Source organism: Protopterus annectens, chromosome 3.part1 (assembly GCF_019279795.1).
Source record: "Protopterus annectens isolate FY-2018-M chromosome 3.part1, PAN1.0, whole genome shotgun sequence".
NCBI classification, from domain to species: Eukaryota; Metazoa; Chordata; order Ceratodontiformes; family Protopteridae; genus Protopterus; species Protopterus annectens.
The window spans coordinates 1,670,234,444-1,670,253,935 of NC_056732.1; the positions used below are offsets into that span (position 1 = coordinate 1,670,234,444).

A 19,492-nucleotide genomic window follows, 5' to 3' on the forward strand; every position below is an offset into this window, starting at 1 on the left:
ATACACAAATATATATATATATATATATATATATATATATATATACATCCCTGTCAGGTTATCGAAGATTCAAAACTTTGAATATATGATCGATGTTTTGAAACTTCAGGGAAAAATATATAAAAACAAAAAACATTTTTTTTTACATTTTTGCAGGGGGGCTTCCCCCCTGCAGCCCCCACACACCCTGCTAATTAAATATATCAACTGCAAGATCGCACCACAGTGAGGTAGTAAATTTCCCATTATGTGCTGTACTGCGATATCCATTCAAAATATTCGGAGGAACTTTTAAGAATGGGTTGAGGCATGAGAGGTCTAGAATAGGCCTCCATGATCCTTTCTAGAATCCTCTTCTTTTTGATTCTGTAGATACTGGTTCTATAGTGCCTTGTATTACAATGGTTTGCAGAACCTGTCGAAAGAGGGGTAACTGACTGGTGGGTGGCTGGAGTATGCCTAGCCTTGATAGTGGGGTGATCTACGACATAAAGTAACTGTTTTCTATGATGGACAGAACCCAATTGTCTGAGGTAATGAGAGACCATGCAGGGAGACAGTGAGAGAGATGGGAAGACAGGGGAAGGGATGATGGGGGGCATTTGAAAGCTCAGCAGGCAGTCAGACACCACCTCCCTGTATGGAAAGGAAGGCCTTTGGCTGGACGAAGGAGAAGCTCTAGCTGGAGGGGGTTGTCTGCCGACCACACTTACACTTCCCCTTTCCAGATGACATGAACAGACTATAAGAATTAACAGTAGGACTGAAAGGATCCCCAACGGGGTACTTAACTGAATTTTTCTTGATCTGATATCCACGAGAAGCAGGAGCACCTGGCGTACGACTAGCGGCTGAAAAGTTCTGATGGCTGGTGTGTGCAGATGTAATTTTTATGACCCGTGTACCTGCTGCCACGTCTGACATCTGATGCACCTAGAGGGACTGAAAATCTCTGGAAACCTGGCCGAACAAACTGGAGAGGAGAAGGGTAAACCCATATGTAGAATACTACAACATTGGAATAGAAGGACATCAATGTTTATCAATAATTAAAAAAATTAACCAAAGTTTAAAAGTTTAACAAGTTAATTTAAAAGAAAACTGGTTACAAGATATATAGGTGAGCCCAAGTACAATATATACACAATCAATGGCATAGAAGATTAAGTACGATAGATAATTACATTGAGTTCAATCTGCATAGAAAGAAATATGTTTAATAGGGGGTGACTATGGATAATAGCGTAGAAGAGGTGGGTTCAGGGAGGGATGTTGCAGTTACAAAGTTGGTTTTCATAAAGTTGTGATTTAAGGAGTTTTTTGAATGTAGTAGAGTGGTTTTGTAGCCTGAGGTGGGGAGGGGGGGGGGGGAGTGTGTTCCATATTTTTGCAACTTCATAAGGGAATAGAGATTCACCTGAGCTATTTTTACATGGACTGACTTCTACTAGAGCTTTGTTACTGGATCGAAGTTCCCTATTCGTACTATGGAAATTTAGTAGGCCTATTAGGGCAGGGTTTTCACTGGATGGTACAGTATTTGAGGGGCCAAATTGAGTTGGTGGTAGTGAAATAGATTAGGGAATTCTAACCAGTGTAGTTTATGCAGGGATTGGCAGTGGTGACAGCATGATTTAGCACTGGTTGCAAACCTAGCTATTTTGTTGCAACATGTTGAAGATTGTTAAGGTTGATTTTATTTAGATTTATTAATACTGGGGATGAATAGAGTAGGGTTGATAAGAGATGAGTTCTGGCTATGGCAGTTCTGGAATCAGGGGTAAGAATTTTTTACTACGATAGAGGCAGCCTAGTTTTTTGTGGACTTTGGAGATGGTTAGGGATATGTGTTTATTGAATTTAAGTCTGTGGTCAATTGTAAGTCCTAGTAGTTTGGCCTCAGAAACAGGAGTTATGAGGGTCTTATTAGCTGAAAGAATGGTGAAGGTAGGGTCAAAGGTCTTTGTTGGGTTGAATAGCATTAGTTGTGTTTTTTTACGGTTCAATATTAGCTGTGAATTGTTTAGCTAGTTTTCTATTCCTGAGAAGGATTCTTGAGCTTGGGATTGTAGCAGCTGGAAATTGGGTGCAGAGCAGATCAGGGTAATGTCATCTGCGTATTGGATAATTTTGGACTTTGTGGTTGCTAAGTGGAGTTGGTTTGTAAAGGCATTGAATAGAAGGGGACCAAGAATGGAACCTCAAGGTATGCCACATTTGACTGAGAGTGGGGAGGATAGGGAGTTGTGCCATTTGACAGATTGAGAGCAGTTGCCTAGGTAGCTATGGAACTACTGTAATGTAGTATTATCAAGGTTAAGTCTGGAAAGAGAGCATAGTAATTTATTGTGTGAAACAGTGTTGAATGTCTTCGCTAGATCTAGGAAGGTGGCAGAGACAAGTTGCCCTTGGTTTCTGTATGTGTTTATGCTATTGAAGTTAATGAGGGCAGTGGTGGTGGTATGGCCAGGTCGAAATCCATGTTGAGTTTGGGAAAGTAGGTTGTTGGAGAGTAGATGGGACAGGAGTTGGTGATGGATGCATCTTGCTAGGATTTTTGATAGGGGTGAAAGGATTGCAATGGGGCAGTAGTTGGATAGGTCAGTGGAGTCACCGCCCTTGTGAAAGGGGGTTGATGTATGAGGTTTTCCATAAGGATGGAACATAGTGCTCTTTGATGGGTCTGTTTATTGGAATCGAGATTGGACAGGATATGGCCCTAGATGCAAGCTGGAGGAATTTGGCTGGGAGGATGTCGACAGCAAGCGTGACTGGTTTGAGTTTGGCAAGGAGTTTTTGGATGGTTGATGTAGATACTGGTTTGAGTGAGAAGGGGGTGGAATTAAGTTTGGCTTTGATGGTTGGTAAGGAGGTAGTGGGGTTAGTATCATTTATTAGTTTTAGTATGGTGGAGGTAAAACAGTTGTTAAAGTTGGATGCTATGTCAAGGTTGGTACCTTCTATGTTTGGTGGTGGTGTGGTGGTTTTTCCAGGTTGGAGAATGCCATTCACTGCAGCCCAGAATTTCTGTGGGTTGTTACTAAATTGATTTTGTAGGGTAAAGCAGTGATTTTGTTTGTCTTGCCTAACCTGTTTTTTTGCCTTATTTCTAAGTTCTAGGTAGGTTTGTCTAGTTGTGGATGTTTTAAGTTGTTTCCAGGATTTTCATGCTTTATCCCTTTGTTTTAATAAGGTCTTAGTGGTTTTAAGTAACCAGAGGGCAGGATTACTACGTGCTCTAATTGTTTTTAATGGGACTAGATGGTTTAGGATTGTTCGGAATGTGGAATTAAAATGCTCAACTGCATTGTCCAGGGGTAGAGTTTTGGTTGGAGCCCAGCCGCAGGACTTTAATGCATCAGTGAATGGGTTTAAGGGGAAGTTGTTGTAGGAATGGGTTTGTAGAAGGGGGATGGGTAGTTACATTTAAGTTTGTGTTGAAGTAGAAAGGTTGGGTTATGGTCACTGAGATAACTGGGTAGTGAACCACTTTGGTGGGCAGTGTTGGGTTGGTTAGTGAGTATGCAGTCTAATATGGATTCCCTTTTGGTGGCTTTATCTACACGGGTGGGAGTTTGGATGAGTTGGGTAAAGCTATAGAGATTTATGTGGTTAGTAGGTGCTGGGGCTTGGGGGGAATTCCAGTCAATTCTAACATTGCCTAGCACTAAGGTTTCATGAAGGAGGGAGTGGGAAGCACAGTGGACTATAGATTCTAGGGTGTTTATGTTGTCACCTAGTGGGATATATATAAACCTAGCAAGTTTAGATGTTTGTGTTGGTTTAGGTGGAGAGTGGCGCGTAAAGTTTCAGCATTATTGTAGTTTGTAATTTTTTTTTTGTAAGACTTGAATTTTTAAGTTATATTTCTACAATAGGGCAACGCACCTCCACCTCTTTTTTGTGGCCTGTCTACCCTTAGAATGTTATAATCAGGTGGGGTTATGGAGTTGTCTGACATGAGGTTTAAGCCATGTCTCTGTTATGAGCATTATGCCGGGGTAATATATAGAGAAAGATGAGTATAGCTCATCTACTTTGTTCATGATACTATGAATGTTCAGATTTAGTATTAGTAATTAGTAGGTCAGTGGGTTTGTGCTTAAGTGGGAGGTGGGTGTTATTTGTGTTTATGGTGGTAGATACTGGGCCTGGGTTGGGGTGGATCTCACCTCCTCTTAGTAACTGAGCTGCTATGTTAGAAAGAGTTTTGAGGTAGGAAACTAGTAGACAATGATATCTATACCTAGGGTGTTTTTTTAGTTTCTGAGATTTAAGATGTATTTTATTGAAGGAGTGGCTAGGGGGAGGGATGGCCTATGGCTGACTAAGGATGTGTCTAAATGTGTGTAGTGGCTGAATGTGGTAAGGGGTAAGGTACGGGACTTGTTGATATGAGAGAGTGAATAATGATAGGAGGTACTGTAGGTGATTAAATGGAGGGCTATAGATGAGAAAAACAGCAGAAGAGGAGGGGTGCTGAGAGTAGTCCGTCTGAAGCATAATGACAAAGTGAATTTGTTGTAGAAGGTGAGTAAGAAGGGGAAGGTCAAAAAGGTGTATAGTCACAGCAGTTTATTATACTCACGTTATGTACAAAATTGCTGACTTATGTACAGTAACACACAGCAGCTAAAAATGGCTTTAGTCTTGTACACTTACACACAAATACGGTGAACTAACCAACAACAGTACACTTTAACAAGCTAACACTAAGTACAGAAGCAATCAAAAAATAGCTTCACATCATCCACAATATGAATATGGTGAGACTGCACGGTATAAATGTACCACATGTGAAAGGTACACCATACTTACAACACTTGTATATCCCTAATCTGAAAGGATACATAGTGCTGAGATGACCAATGATGGTGATGGGCTGCTAACACCAGCCATATAGTCAAGAGGGCTCAACAGAGGCCTCTGAGAAAGCTCAAAAAGTCCAGGCTCCCACTATCTGCTCTTACCACTTTTTACATGGGAGCTACTGAGAGCATCCTCACTAGCAACTTCTTAGCATGGTTCAACAACTGCTGAAAAGAAAAAACTACAGAGGGTGGTGAGGGTGGCTGAGAAAATCTTTAGCACAAACCTCTCTTCTATTCAGAAACTTTTCTTTACAAGAGCAAGAAAGAGAACATATAAAATACTTGCTGAATTGACCCATCCAGCCCACAACTGGTTCTCACAACTTACGTCTGGAAGGAGGTACTGTAGCTTCCGCTATAGGACTACCATATTCATGAACAGTTTATATCCTACAGCTGTGAGACTTATTAATACAGACACCAACCATACTACCTGATACATTGAAGCCTCTTTTTTCATTTAATCCTGCTGCTCAGAGCAATTACCACCAGCATTACTATTATGTAATATGATGGCTATACTGAGTCATGTTTAAGGTTAGCAAGTGCAATATGATAACTAAACAGCTGCTATTTACTAGTCTCTATTTATTCTCTAATTTAAAAGGGTGCAGTTAAGAAAGTGTAAAGCTGTACAGTGGCGGACAGAATATAAAGCATTTGTAGCGAACCTAGCGATTTTGTTATAACACATTTCACGTTTTGATTTTCGGGCAGATAGCAAATTAGTGGGTAATGGGGCACAATAGGAGAAAGGGAAGTAGATATGTATAGCATGTTTTTTTTTACTGGAAGGACGAAGAAAGTGTTTGTGCCTACAAATAATGCTTAGTTTTTGGTGAATTTTGTTAATGTTGTGCTGAATGTGTACGTCAAATTTTAGCTGTTCATCTATTATTACCCCTAGTAATTTAGTGTAAGAGACAACTTCAATGACTGTTTTGCTCTGAGACAGTATTGTACACAGGGTTTTGTTTAAGAGGGCCTTTTTTCTTATGGGTGAACAGAATTAGCTTAGTTTTGTTTGGATTAAGTAGCAGGTGATTTTTACTAAGTCAGTTTTCTGTGGAGGTAAAGGTGAGTAGAGTAATTTGTTGGATGCCACATATGGAGTCAGCACAAGTGATAACTGAATTATCCAGATATTGTATAAGAGAGCCCTGAATGAATGAAGAGTGTAAATTATTAATAAAGATGCTAAATAAGAGGGGTGCTAACATATAGTCTTGGGGAACATAGAGTGAAGGAGATAAGAGAGGGATGAGTTCCATTTAACTGCCTTTTGTCAGTCTGATAGACAGCTTCAAAACCAGTTAAGAGAAGAGGGGGAGAGTCCAACTAGAGAGATTTGATTTAGAAGTAGTGGATGACAGACTATTATCAAAAGTCTTTGAAAGGTCAAGAAATATGAGAGAGACAGTTTTTGCCAGAGCCTCTGGCTTTGTTGATTATGTCCATGAAAAAAATCAAAGTTGTCCTTCTGCTGTGACACAGTCTAAAGCCATGTTGTGTAGGTGATATCATTTGGTTATTAATGAGAAGGTCAAGAAGTTAAACTTGTATACATTTCTCTAGAATGTTGGAGACAGGAGAAAGAATAGCAATAGGATGGCAGTTGGAGAGATCAGTGGGGTTGCAGCCTTTGTGGAGGGTAGAATAAATGCCATGTTCTAGACTTTTGGAACATAGGATTTGAGGACAGATCTGTTTATAAGTATACTAATAGGGTAAGTATACTAAAAGGGTAAGCAACTGCATCAGCAGCAAGCCTTAGATATTCTGTGGGTAGATTATCAGCTGTGTTAGAGCTAGTTTTGAGTTTGAGGAGTAGTCTTTTTATGGTAGTAGTGGGAACAGGTTAAAGAGTGAAAGTGGGTGGTAGTAAATTCAGAATTGAGAGAGGATGAAGAGGATGGTGTTGATGGTGCAGTAGAATTAGAGATTCTGTCAGGCTGATGTTTGGGGAAGTTGGTGGTGATGTTAGATGCACAGTGCTGGATCGATTGGCTATTTCTGGGTGACCTTTATCTGGAAATGGATTTGGACTGGTTTTTGTGCCTAAGTTTAGAAGTGAAGTAATAGATGTCCACAATTTTTGGGGTTATTCTTAATAATGCATGCTGAATTTATTTCACTTCACCTTTATATGTCATTAGTGTGATGCACAGAGTATTATGTATCCTATCACTTAATCTTAAAACTTTTCCTACGAGTATGCAACAAGTGCTCATGGGTTATTGGGTAATATGCTCATCATAGATGTTCAATTCCATAGTTTTAATTTGGTTTTGTCCAACCGGGTTTAGTTAAAAAAATAAATAAATAAATAAAATAAACTTTTCAAAAGAGGCCCAGGGAGAAAAAGCTCTAACATATTATAAAATATTCCCTTATGTTCCTTACATTTTACTCGTGCAACAGAACCTTTTAGAATAGTATGAGCTACTGGTTAGCACAGGTACCAATACTATTTAGGAGTAATATGTTACCACACTGTTACAGTTCATTTTTGTGCACAGTAATTGCATTATTAATACATATAAACCAATAACTCTGTTACACATTGTAGTACACCATTCAGCACCGTGTACACAAAGTCATACTGCTCAGACTAACGCATATTAATAGATATCAAATGTATGTATACCAAGGTATGACCACATTGCACAGCTTTCCTTGACAGAAATTTTATCTCCATCCTAGAGGAAGATTTAAAGGGAGAAAGTGAGAAATTTCCAAATACAAAATGTATGTCACACAGGTTAACAGACTCTCTTAATAGGTGTCTGGCAAGAAAACACCTCTTAGAAAATGTCTTACAGACCTTAAATGAAGCCAACATGGAATTTTGAAACCCCTGGTGTAAATATAGACCTTTACTGAAGGATAACTCAAGTATGTATCAGACACGTTGTGCAACATAATTAAATACTCCAAGGAACTAGAGTTGAATTATGTATATTTTCCTAGTATTGGGCTCCTAGGCAAATAAGACAAAGCTAACCTCAACAGGGTAAGGTGCATCACAGGCCATCACTGGAACTGCAGAACCTACGTGTTTAAGATGAGGGTCTGAACCCTAGTCAAGTTAAAAGAGTTCTAAAAGGCTTCTCCAGAAAGAGAAACCATAGCAAGGGAAACCAAACTTGTTGAGGCCAGAAATTAACTATGAGAATGACCTTGGCCTTGCTCAACTGGGCTTTTTTGCATGAATTTGGGAATAAGAAGAAAGTAGAAAGGCATACAAGTGACTTGCAGGCCACTCTGCACTACATCCTTGGGGTATTGTCCCACAAGGAGATCAAGGAAAGATGTCACTGCACTTGGCATCTGTTGTGAAGCTAACAGGCTGCAAGTGAGGCTTTCCACCACCATCCAGCTAAGAGATCACTTGTGCCACATCAGCCTGCGTACTCTGAGCCTGTCCACTAAGGAACCTGCTTATCGATGGATGTGAGAGCAACTAGAACTTTGTAAACAATGGATACTCTTACACTGATCCCAGTAATTACATACAGATCAGATTATCAAGCATATTTGGCAAACTCTTGGAGACGGTCATCACTGAATTTATTCAGAGTCAAAGGAAATCTCCATTTCCATGATCTAATCCAGTACCATTTTGTCAAATGTAGATCTTGGGTGCTTAATCTCATTTTTTTTTTTGAGGTGGACAAAGGTTTATTTGCCCATAGAGCTTATCTCAATTTGGGTAAAGCATTCAAACCCATACCCCATGCAGACTCATACAAAATGCAAGTATCTAAAGGTAAAGGAAACTATAACAACTGGCATTTACAGCTGGGTAGGTGGTCATTGATAACAGGTAAGGACAGGAGAGCCACTTCATGGTTTTGCCCTGGGATCATTCATGTTTTGCATCTTTTCCTCAACTGTTAAGACTGACTCCAGTGGCTGGCTCATCACAGACGCAGATGAAAATGTACCCACCCCCTTCTCTAAGACTCGTACCGAAAGATTTACCCATTTACTTGCATACATTTACTAGTATTTGGCTTCTAAGCAATGATATGGCCAACCTTATGTGGGTAAGCTGCATCCCAGGCAATCACTGGAACTGGAGAAACCATGTGATTAAATTGAGAGTCTGAAAGTAAGTGACAAATGGTCTCCAGGAAATATCATTTGAGGAAGGCATTCAAACATTGCTTTGCTGATACTTCAGTTACATCTGCACTTCACTTCAGAATCAGTCATCTCTGGCTACACTACAAGAAATCCTGGATGCAGGTATGTTTTAAATTCTTAGACACAACTGTGAGTCCCAGAACACTGAGATTTAATGTACAAAAATGGGGACATGCATATACCAAGTCTGAGATTGTGGACTACTGCCTTTTTCTGCATGTTACTGCAATCTCTTAGGCCTAGATTTTCTTTCTGAAATTCTGTTCTTATGAGGAGTACTGGGAGGGGAGACAGTGTATGGTGCAGGAAAGTAAGCACTCTGGCATAAGACATTAGGGGCATGCCTCCCAGAAACTCAAGGTCAATTTTTTTTTTTAATAATGGGTGCTGAGTATAAAAGGAGAAATACCCCTACTGGCTGATTCCACTTCAAAAGTCCTCTCAAAGAGAGATCTACAGTTGCAATAAAATTTTGATTGAGTAGTTACTTTGCATAGGCTCTACTACCAAAGCTAAAGATTCCACTACTTAAGAGAAAGGTGATAAGAGAAACAGTATGTTAGTACAGTGGTCATCATTAATGCAGCTGAAAGCTTAGGGGTCAATGCCTAACAGCAGCTTCAGTTCCACCATTCCTAAGGGTACTTTGGTGATGTTTTTGACCAAAAGATAGAATGATACAGATGCCACACTGTAATATATGGGGCAAAAAACTTTCATGTTTTATATTAGCTATGATTAGACATGTATTTTCATTTAAATACTTGGCAATATGTCAGATACGACAAAAGCAGTTTAATGCTGTTTACTAATGTAACAAACAGCATACTTACAAATACAGAGCCGTTCCAGGTCTACACAGCTGGAGTTCTCTTCAGGAAGGTTTGCAATGATGAAACCTGAAAACAAAAAAAAAAGGTACAGTCGGTTTTATGAAACAGTGGGCTAATTGTGGCAGTGGAAGAAAGAGTGAGATCTGGAACATGAAGGAAATCTGGGACAAACATAAAGCCATTAACACAGTCTGACGTCACAGGAAATAGCCTTAAGAAATACTGACATTCCTGTACTAGATGCTTGTATAGCTCACTTAACTAAAATGCTACACAACAGTGGATTGTAAAAAGAAGTTATGTACTCACCATAACGTTCCATCTGAGTAGCTGTACTTCATTTGTCTACAACCTGTGGGTTATGGATCCGTATCGGATCTGAGCCGGCAACTATTACTAGCATCAGTTCTGAGCTCCAAACTCCTCCCCTCCCCTTACCCACAATACACCTCCACTGCCTTCCATCCCCAGATCGAGTTTGCTGATCCTTATACTGATAACCCGACCTGAAAAAATTTCCTTATGACCTATACTGCAGCTCGAAGCCTGATCATATGCCAAGGTCCGGGGGAATGAGGGAGGGACAGTTGAAGACAAATGAAGTACAACTACTCAGATGGAACGTTATGGTGAGTACATAACTTCTTTATCTGAAGTAGTTTACTTAATTTGGTCTTCAACCTGTGAGACAGAGTCCCCAGCTACTAAACTCCTGGAAAGCCTTCAAGGAAGGATATTCTGGAGCACCGCGGAACCAAAGGATGCTCTCCTTCTGGAAGTCAAATCCAATTTGTAATGAGAAATAAACGTATGAGATGAGGACCAAGTAGCTGCAGAACAAATATCATCCAAAGACACTAGACCAAAAGGCCGCAAATGTAGCCATAGACCTAGTGGAATGTGCTTTCACCTGACCTGGAGGAGGCATGCCTCTGTCCTTATAGACCGGCAGGATGCATGAAGAAATCCATCTAGCTATAGTGACCTTAGAGATAGGTTTCCCCAAAAAGGGTTTATATAAGGATACAAACAATTGATCAGATTTACAGAATTTTTTTGTCCTGTGTAAATAGAATACTAACTGTCTATGAACATCCAACATGTGGAGATTGTATTACATCGTTAGTAAAATAGGAAAAAACACAGGCGAATTAATGGTCTGATTGATACTGACTGGTGATGCCACCTTAGAAAGAAATGATGGATTGGTTCGAAGAGAAACCTTATCTTTGTGAAAAATCATGTTCATAGGTAGCTACTAGGCTATTGGCCCTAGGGCCTATATAAACCTAGCCAAAAAGGTACCCTGGCTTTCGCCACCCAAGAAAATTAATTTTCCTGTGCCCCTGTCAAGCAGGGCCACAGAAGTGACCCCCGGGGTGAATTTCCTATTTCCCATCCAATCATCAAGATTTTTCTTGAAGAGTGCTAATGAGGAGCTCTGTTTGACATAGTCTGACAAATGACTATGTTTGACATAGTAGTCTGTTCCAGAGTATGGGAAGTCTCTGGAACAGGAATCTATCCTTCCAGCATGATCTGTTTATTGTGGTGACAAAGTTTAGGTCTCTAGAGAGTGTAGCTCGGAGGGATTGGGATTTCTTTAAGTGGAGCATGTCCGACAGCTCTGGGTTTGACATAGGTTTGTATGTTAGGCAGATATTGCCTCTGAGTAAGCAATATGTGATGGAGTAAAGCTGGAGTTTATTGAGACTGTCTGCATAGGGCATCTGTTTGAGGCCAATAATCCTCTTTGTGTAGTTAGTATTTCTGCAGCCTTTCCAGTTGTTGTAGATGTCTTGTGAGGTACATACCAAAAGGGGCATTGTACTCCATAATGGGTCTAATGAGTGATGAGTAGAGGGGAACAATGACCTCTTTTTTCCTGGATGAGAAACCTTTTGTGATGAGGTGTACCACGTAGAAGGATTTCCTGACCACTGTGGCACTGTGCTCATTACTGTCCACCTGTGTCCCAAGCTCTCTTATCACACTTTCAGTGTTAAGTAGACTACTGCCTATGTGGTAGTTCATGGGTACAGAGTTTTTACCAAAGGGGATGACAATGCACTTTTTGGCATTGAGCTTGAGGCCATGGCTTTGACACCAGGCATCTGTCTCAGTGAGGCCCTTTTGTAAGGAATCTTGATGGACAAGGCCTGTAATTCTGAAACCCTTTTTGCAGAGGTAATAGCCACCAGAAAAGCTGTTTTCCAAAATAAAATTTTAGATCTGTAGTCGTGGCAGGCTCAAAAGGCAGAGCGACCAAAGATTGAAGAACCACAGGAAGGTCCCATGGGGGAACAGGATCTTTGACGGGGGGCATAACAAAAAGGTGCCTTTGATAAAAGCTTTACACAATCTGGAAGAGGCTAAAGAGGCAGAATTCTCACCCACATGAAAATGAGAGATGGCAGCCAACTGAACTTTGACAGTAGAAGAACTAACTCGGTGCTGAAAAATAACAGCTGGGAAATCAAGAATGGCGGAAAGAGGAGCCGTGAAAGGGTCTAATCTCCTTTGAGAGGCCAAAAAGGAAAAATGTTTCCACTTGCTGCGATAAACCTTCCTGGTTGAAAACTTATGAGGCGCCACCAGAACAGATCTGACTGAGGAAAATAGTCCAGGAGTCCTAGCAATCACGGGAACTGGAGCAACCAAACTGTGAGCTTCATGCTGTCCAGATTCAGATGAGGCACCCCCGAAGGGTGTGAAATTAGATCCTAAATGGGATTGAGGATCCAAGGTGGAGCTAGAAGATGAGACCAAAGGAAGGGAAACCATACCTGGCTAAGCCAGAATGGGGCAATGAGGCTCACTTTGCTTCTCAGTTGACGAGCTGTCTGAAAAAACTTTGGAATGAGAGGTACTGGCGGGAAGCATACAGAAGACCGGGGGGCCAAGCATGAACTAGGGTGTCTCTGGGGGGACTCCCCTGGCAGGGGGTTCAGTGGGAAAAACTTGCTGCACTTCTCATAGGAAGGAGATGTGAAGAGATCGCAGCAAGGTTGACCCCACTCGCTGAAGATCTGTTCTGCTACTGACAGATTCAGAGACCACTCGTAAGACATCAGAATGGTCTGACAACCTGTTCGCTAGAATGTTCAACCGTCCCAGAATGTGCGTTGCGATGAGAAAGCGACCGGTGGAGATCACCCATTCCCACACAATCATGGCCTCACGACAAAGGGGGTAAGATCTGGTCCCTGCCTGTTTGTTGATATGCCAGATCACTGACATGTTGTCTGACTGAATAGCAATCTTTCCCAGAGGAAGAAAGGCATGAAGGGCCTGCAACGCTAGGAGGACTGCCCACATCTCTAGGACGTTTATGTGCAAGCTGGTCTCTATGAGGAACCACAGGCCTTGGACGGTCCTGCCTGAATAATGCCCCCCCACCCGAGTTGTGAGGCATCTATATAATATCTAATTATCTATATAATATTCTGATTGTTATTTTACAAATATGTTATACCAATGTCTTTTCCTGTGATATGTATGTTATGCTACTCTATACCACTTGTAAATGTATCCTGTATTCTCTTATCTGTGGAGCTTTTCTCCCCGGGCCTCTACTGAAAATGGACATGTATCCAGCTAGACTAGCCCAGTCAACAAATGTAAAATAAAATAAAAAATAAAATAAATAAAATATCTGTGATCACTGTGGTTTTGGTCGGGGTTGGAACAAAAGGTCATCCCTCCAAAATGTCCGGAGAGCACATCCACCCTATGAGGGATGACCGATAGACTCGAATGAGTTGGACTGAATAGGTCAATGGCAGTTTTAACAGGGACCACTGTACAGCTAGAGTGCACTGTAGAATTTTCATGTGTAACCGGGCACACGGAAGAAGAGTTATGGTTGCCACCATTGAGCCTAAGGCCCTCAACACCAATTCCGCTGTTGGGAGATGGGAGTGGTAGATCGGGAAATATGCTTCCTCAGGTTTTGAACTCTCTCCGAGGTCAGGAAGATTTTGCATTGAAGAGTATCTATCCTGGCACCAATGTAGTCTATCACCTGTACAGGATCTAGGAGAGATTTGGATGTGTTGATTGTGATCCCCAAACACAGGGCACGAGTCAGGAAATAATCCCTGATTTGGGAAAGTAGATGCCTGGTGGGAGCAGTGAGGAGCCAATCGTCCAGGTACGGATAGACCTGAATCCCCTTTAGCCTTAGGTGAGCCGCTACCACCATCATCACTTTGGTAAACACCCTGGGGGCTGTGGTGAGACCAAAGGGTAGGGCTCGAAATTGGTAATGATTGACTCCTAGCCGGAAGCGGAGGAACCTCCTGGAGTTCTGAGTATTTTTATGTGATAGTAAGCACCCTGGAGGTCTAACGAGCACATCCAGTCGCTCTCTTGCAGATACGGCAGGATGGACTGCAATGTGACCATCCAGAACTTCTCTTTGGCAACTGAAAGGTTCAGGGTAGAGAGGTCCAGAATGGGCCTTAAGTCCCCCGTTTTATTTGGCATCAAAAAGAACCTGGAATAGAAGCCCGATCCAGACTGATCTGGGGGGATGGTTTTGATGGCTCATTTCTCTAGCATCTTGGAAATTTCCTGTGCTGCTGCTTCCCTTTGCGTGGGTGGTACATCCAGGAGGTGTCTGGGAGATTTGGGAGAACCCACGAAGGGGATAGAGTATCCTCTAGATATGATTTGAAGCACCCAACGGACCACTGATATGGACTACCATGCTGCTAGGTGCAAGGACAATCGTCCCCCGACTGCCTCCAGAGTAGAGCAGTTGGGCAACCCCTCAGGGATGCTGCCTTGGTCTGTCCGAGAAAGTTCTCGAGACACAAAGTTCCTCAGACCTCCTCTGCCTCTGGGCCGGCGTCCAATCTGTCCCCCTCTCTCTCTGGGGGAAGAAGAGCCCTGAGTGTCCCAGGAATACTGTGACTTCTGGAAACATCTTCTTTTGCCCGCTCTGGTTCCAGGAAAATACCTTTGAGGGTTAGAGAAGCGGATCCAGATGGCAGACAGTGTCTTCCTGTCGTCCTCACTCTGGACTGATGTCTCATTGACAGTCTTACCAAAGAGTGTAGAGCCGTCATAAGGGGCATTGGCAAAATACACCTTGAAGGGTTCGGAAAATTGACATAACCTGAGCCGGATGTTGCACCTCATGGACACGCTGGACCCAGCTGCTCCTTCCGTAGCATGTGAGAGAAGTCATATGGACATGTTAGATATTGCTTTTAAAGTGGCCATCCTTGCGGAAAATGAAGTCTTGTCCTCCAGCACCTTTACTAGGTCACGTTGAAGCCTGGTGACACGGGCCAGGTAGTTCAGTGCCCTAATTGAAAAGCTAGCTGAAGCGTACACCCGCTTCCCTAGGCGGTCCATCATCTGCACCTCTTGGTCAGGAGGGTGGACCGAGGAACTCTCCTGAGCAAGTTCCTTCTCAGTGGCTGCTGCTACTACCATGGCATCTATGGGGAAGCCCTTATTCAAGCTGGTCTGTCTATGGGGGGGCTTAGGATCTTATCAGGTCTTTTTGGGATAGGTTCCATGGTGTTTGGTTCCTTCCATACCCGCGAGGTGACCAGATCCACCAAAGGATCTGTGGGAGGGAACATCCAGGAAGTAGATGGGCCCGTGCCGAAAGCCTCCAGGAACACAGACTCATCAGAAGAAGGTTTGGGGGCAGACCTACCTTCCCATTGGTGAAGGATCTCCATGATGTCTCCAAAGGAGGCATCCTCGGGAGGTGACTAGGGGAACCCTCTCCATCATCTAAGTCTGTGTCCTTGGTGAGGGACTCGGGGGGGGGGGGGGTCCAAGTGCCTCCTCTTGCAAGTATGCTTGCGAGGTACCTCTCAGTGGGGCTCTCCGGGGGAGCTCGCATGCCACTTGTTCCTCGAGGGAACCATCTGGGGCTCTTTGAGCATGGGCTGTCCTTCTGGTAAAACAATGGGGACCGTAGACAGAGCTGAGGGGGTCTGGGAGGTGTCTGAGGGTGTGGTCAGGGGTCTCGATCCAACAGAGAAAACCCTTTCTACCACGTCAAACGCAGAAGGAGAGCAAACCTCCTGAGAAACCAATAAAGAGGTAGATCTCCCCGGGTCCGACAAGATAATCGGAGCCGGGCCCGAGGTGGACGGAGCTCCGAGAGAGGGAACCTGGCCTGACAAAGTTGAAGCAGATGAAAAAGGTTCCATTCCCTCGGATCAGACACCCAAGCTCCAGCTCTGAGAGTGGCTCAGATCCGAACTGGTCAGACGCAAAACACTCCAGACAGCTGTCAGTGTCGAGGAAGCAGGTACTGTCGGCGCCAACCCCCTGACCACAGCCAACCTCGGATCAGTGTACTATGAACCCGAAGGTCAGATCGGAGAAGGAGGTATAGGTTGAAAAATTGGAAGCGAGCTCCCCCCTCCTGAGGGAGGGGGGGCTGGCAAGACCCCCATCTGGATCTGTGTACAGATAAAGCACCTCATCATTTTATCCAGATCCATGTCAGACAAAGACCGGGTGGACCATGATGATGCCACAGACTAAAACCTGGTGCGTTGGGGCACCGAGGCCCATGTCTCTCCTTCGGCTCCGGGCAAAACCTCAGAGATCGGAGCCGAGGGTAGTCACAGATCCATGGCGTCTTAGTAGGAGAAGTGAGGTCTGGAGACCTCTTTCGCTTTTCCCTTGCCTTCAACTCTCTCTCCCTCTCTACCTCTTTTGTGCTCTGCTACAGGCTTTGGTACAGGAGGTTGAGTCCCAGCCTGGGAGGGAGGAGAAGCCAGAGGGAGAAGCGGCCACAGCAGCTGCTGTGACTGAAGCCGGAAACGAGGAAAAAGAGTCTGAAGGAGGAAGAAGGCCTTTGAGGGCCAACTTGGCCTTTCTATCTTTTATGGTGCAGGGGTTGAAGCCCGCACATATGCTACAGTCCACACTCTGGTGGGCAATGCCCAAGCACAAAACACACAGAGTGTGGCCATCCACTGGGGATAACTTATGGCCACACTCTGTGCAATACTTGAAAACAAGCTTTTCAGCCATACTAGTTAGTAGAAAGACTAATAAAAACAGGTAGTTAATTTCTAACTAACACACACACACTGACTATTGTTCTTGAAGACCTGAACACTCTTCTACAGAAAACACTAGGGGCTACAACTATACAACAGTACAAACTACTCTAACTAACCTAAAACTCAACGCACCAAGCAAGGGGAGGAGAAAGGGGACCTACACTAAAACTAACTCACACAAATCTGAAGAAAACGTTTACTCACAGAGGTTTTACCCACTAGCTAAGTTGGAGCTCAAGAGACACGACGCTGATGCTATTCGTGGCAAACGAGATCTGGGGATGGAAGGCAGTGGAGGTGTATTATGGGTAAGGGGAGGAGTTTGTAGCTCAGAGCTGATGCTAGTAAAAGTTGCCGGCTCGGATCCGATACGGATTCATAACCCACAGGTTGAAGACCAAATGAAGTAAACTACTTCAGATCATACTTTTATAAAGCATCTTATACAATAACTTTCATATAAAAGATATCCTTAATTTAATTGCATCTTTCATGCAACTTTTACAACTGAACACCGATATTCCCTTTACAGGGCTAAGATTAGTTTCTACAGTTGAGGAAAGGACTATAATGGGCAATGCTTATTTACAAGAAGTCCTTGCAGAAGCCAACATGCATGTGTCTTAATGTAGCAACAGATCTTCAACAACCAGAATGAGAAGTGTCTTCATAAATATAATTTTTCACCAGCAGTATGTGACATCTGTGATTGGCAAGCTTTCTTGATGTCAGGTTTATTTTGTTTTTGTTGACATTTCTAGAAGAAAAGTCATAAAACAGGAACTGAATCTGCCCACTCAATTCAATATTATTACTAAACAGATGTTCATACAGAAGGAAGCAAGGCTAGACATGTACAAGGACACAGAAGCACCAGCTCCAAGGGTGGAGGGAGGGTTCAGACCCTTAAAGTGGGTATCTATGTAACCAAATCATCTTGCATGGACTGCAGTCAGAAAGGTCTTCCAGTTCAATGCTCAGGAGGCATGACTTCAAGAAGAATGATAGCAAACATGTCTGTTAAGGGCAGCCCTGACAAATCCTGGCCTAACTTTAGACAAGCATGTTGATCCAGTACTGCTTGATGAAAAAAGGAGCACTAGTTCAGGACACTGTCAACGAAGCTTTAGGCTGGAGCCCCCTTTAAAAAAAAACAGTGGATTTGGAAACCACCCCAGTAAAATGCACTATAACAGCACTTGGACTCAGTTGTTTAGTCACGAAATGACAATGTTATACAGACTGCCAGCTAAGTGGCAACAGCTGGTTTAGTAACTGGAAGACCTGACAAGTCCTCCATGTACAAGATAAAAAAAGTGTTGAAATTTGAAAAGAAGCCAAAATGTTTTGCATAATCTGTCAAAATCCATCTAACAACTAATTTGTGAAAATATATTCTTTTTCAGGCTGGAATCAGCCAACACCATGAATAAGAAATTCCAAGATGACAGGCCAGATTTATTCAAAGCAAAACCATACCAATACGAAATATTTAAGTTTGGTGTCTCACACCATAAAACCTGCTACTGAGATGTGTCATGCTTAAGGGAAAGTTTGATAGGCATTAAAAAGATGGTCCTCCAAAATAAGCTTACACTGTACATAAAGACAAACATTCAAATGGTGGGAGTGTATCAGCCACTGCAGAACAACGTTAAGTTCCCAAGGTCTGTCTGGGAATATGAACAAGCAGGCACAAGTGTAACAGGCTGTAAAAAATGGGTTTTGAGGAATGGAATCAGCGCTAAGCTCTCCTTTGACAACAGGAGTATACAACACCAAAAGTGAGTAGTCTTGTGTTCAAAACAAAATATGCTAGACTTGCCCCCAAGATCCTGAGAAGTTAATCCAAGACTACAGGCACTGGACATCCAAGAGAAACCCTTTGCAGAATGTTCAGATGGCAATACATTTTCATTCTGTCACATATGTAGTCTTATTAGCATCCTTCCTGATCAGCAAAATAATTTACCTCACTGAAATTCCACATCTGAAACTGCTATGGTTTCAGAAGCCAAGCAGGAATAGACATCAGCAAGTTCAATGGAAACTGAGAAGCGTCCTCAAACTACTCACTGGTTTTAAGTGTTACATGAAAAGGGTGGTGCAAGACACAGCTGCTACAAAAGAGGCAATCAAATGTGCGGTGGGACAGCCAAAAAAAACACCCTCAGGCCTCCTTGTTTGATTTTGACAAAAATCTTCATATGTGGAAGGGGTGTGAGGTTGGCATAATGGTTAAGGTGTTTACCTTACAGACACTAGTGCAGGATTTGCTTCTCACATGGGGTAATTGGCTAGGCTTAAAATGGCCTGCAAGGGCAGTTAGCCTAGTACTAAACTATGAACTTATGGAAAGGCATAGAGAACCTTCCTACTTCATGAAGAATTTAAGGTTTCTAAGCAACACACCCAATATTCAGGTCTTCAAGAACAATAGTCAGCTTTTCACTGCCCTCGAATGAGAAAAAAGCTCTATGTCTATATGATCCCAAAGACTTAAATAACAGCTGATCACATATCAATAGAGAGTGCATTATAAGAAAGCACCAGAAGGACTATGCATATGAGATATAACCGAAAAAGCCAGGCA

The 19,492-nt window shown here is 42.7% G+C and overlaps 1 protein-coding gene across 2 annotated transcripts in view; it reads right to left on the reverse strand.

The window, feature by feature from the left end:
- The window catches only part of MROH1 (maestro heat like repeat family member 1), a 2,449,684-nt gene that overhangs the window by 36,535 nt on the left and 2,393,657 nt on the right, over nt 1-19,492 (reverse strand). For both annotated transcript variants that reach the window (XM_044067698.1, XM_044067696.1), the window contains one exon: nt 9,854-9,919. In XM_044067698.1, the coding sequence (XP_043923633.1) occupies nt 9,854-9,919 (66 nt within the window). The remainder of the gene's footprint in view (nt 1-9,853; nt 9,920-19,492) is intronic.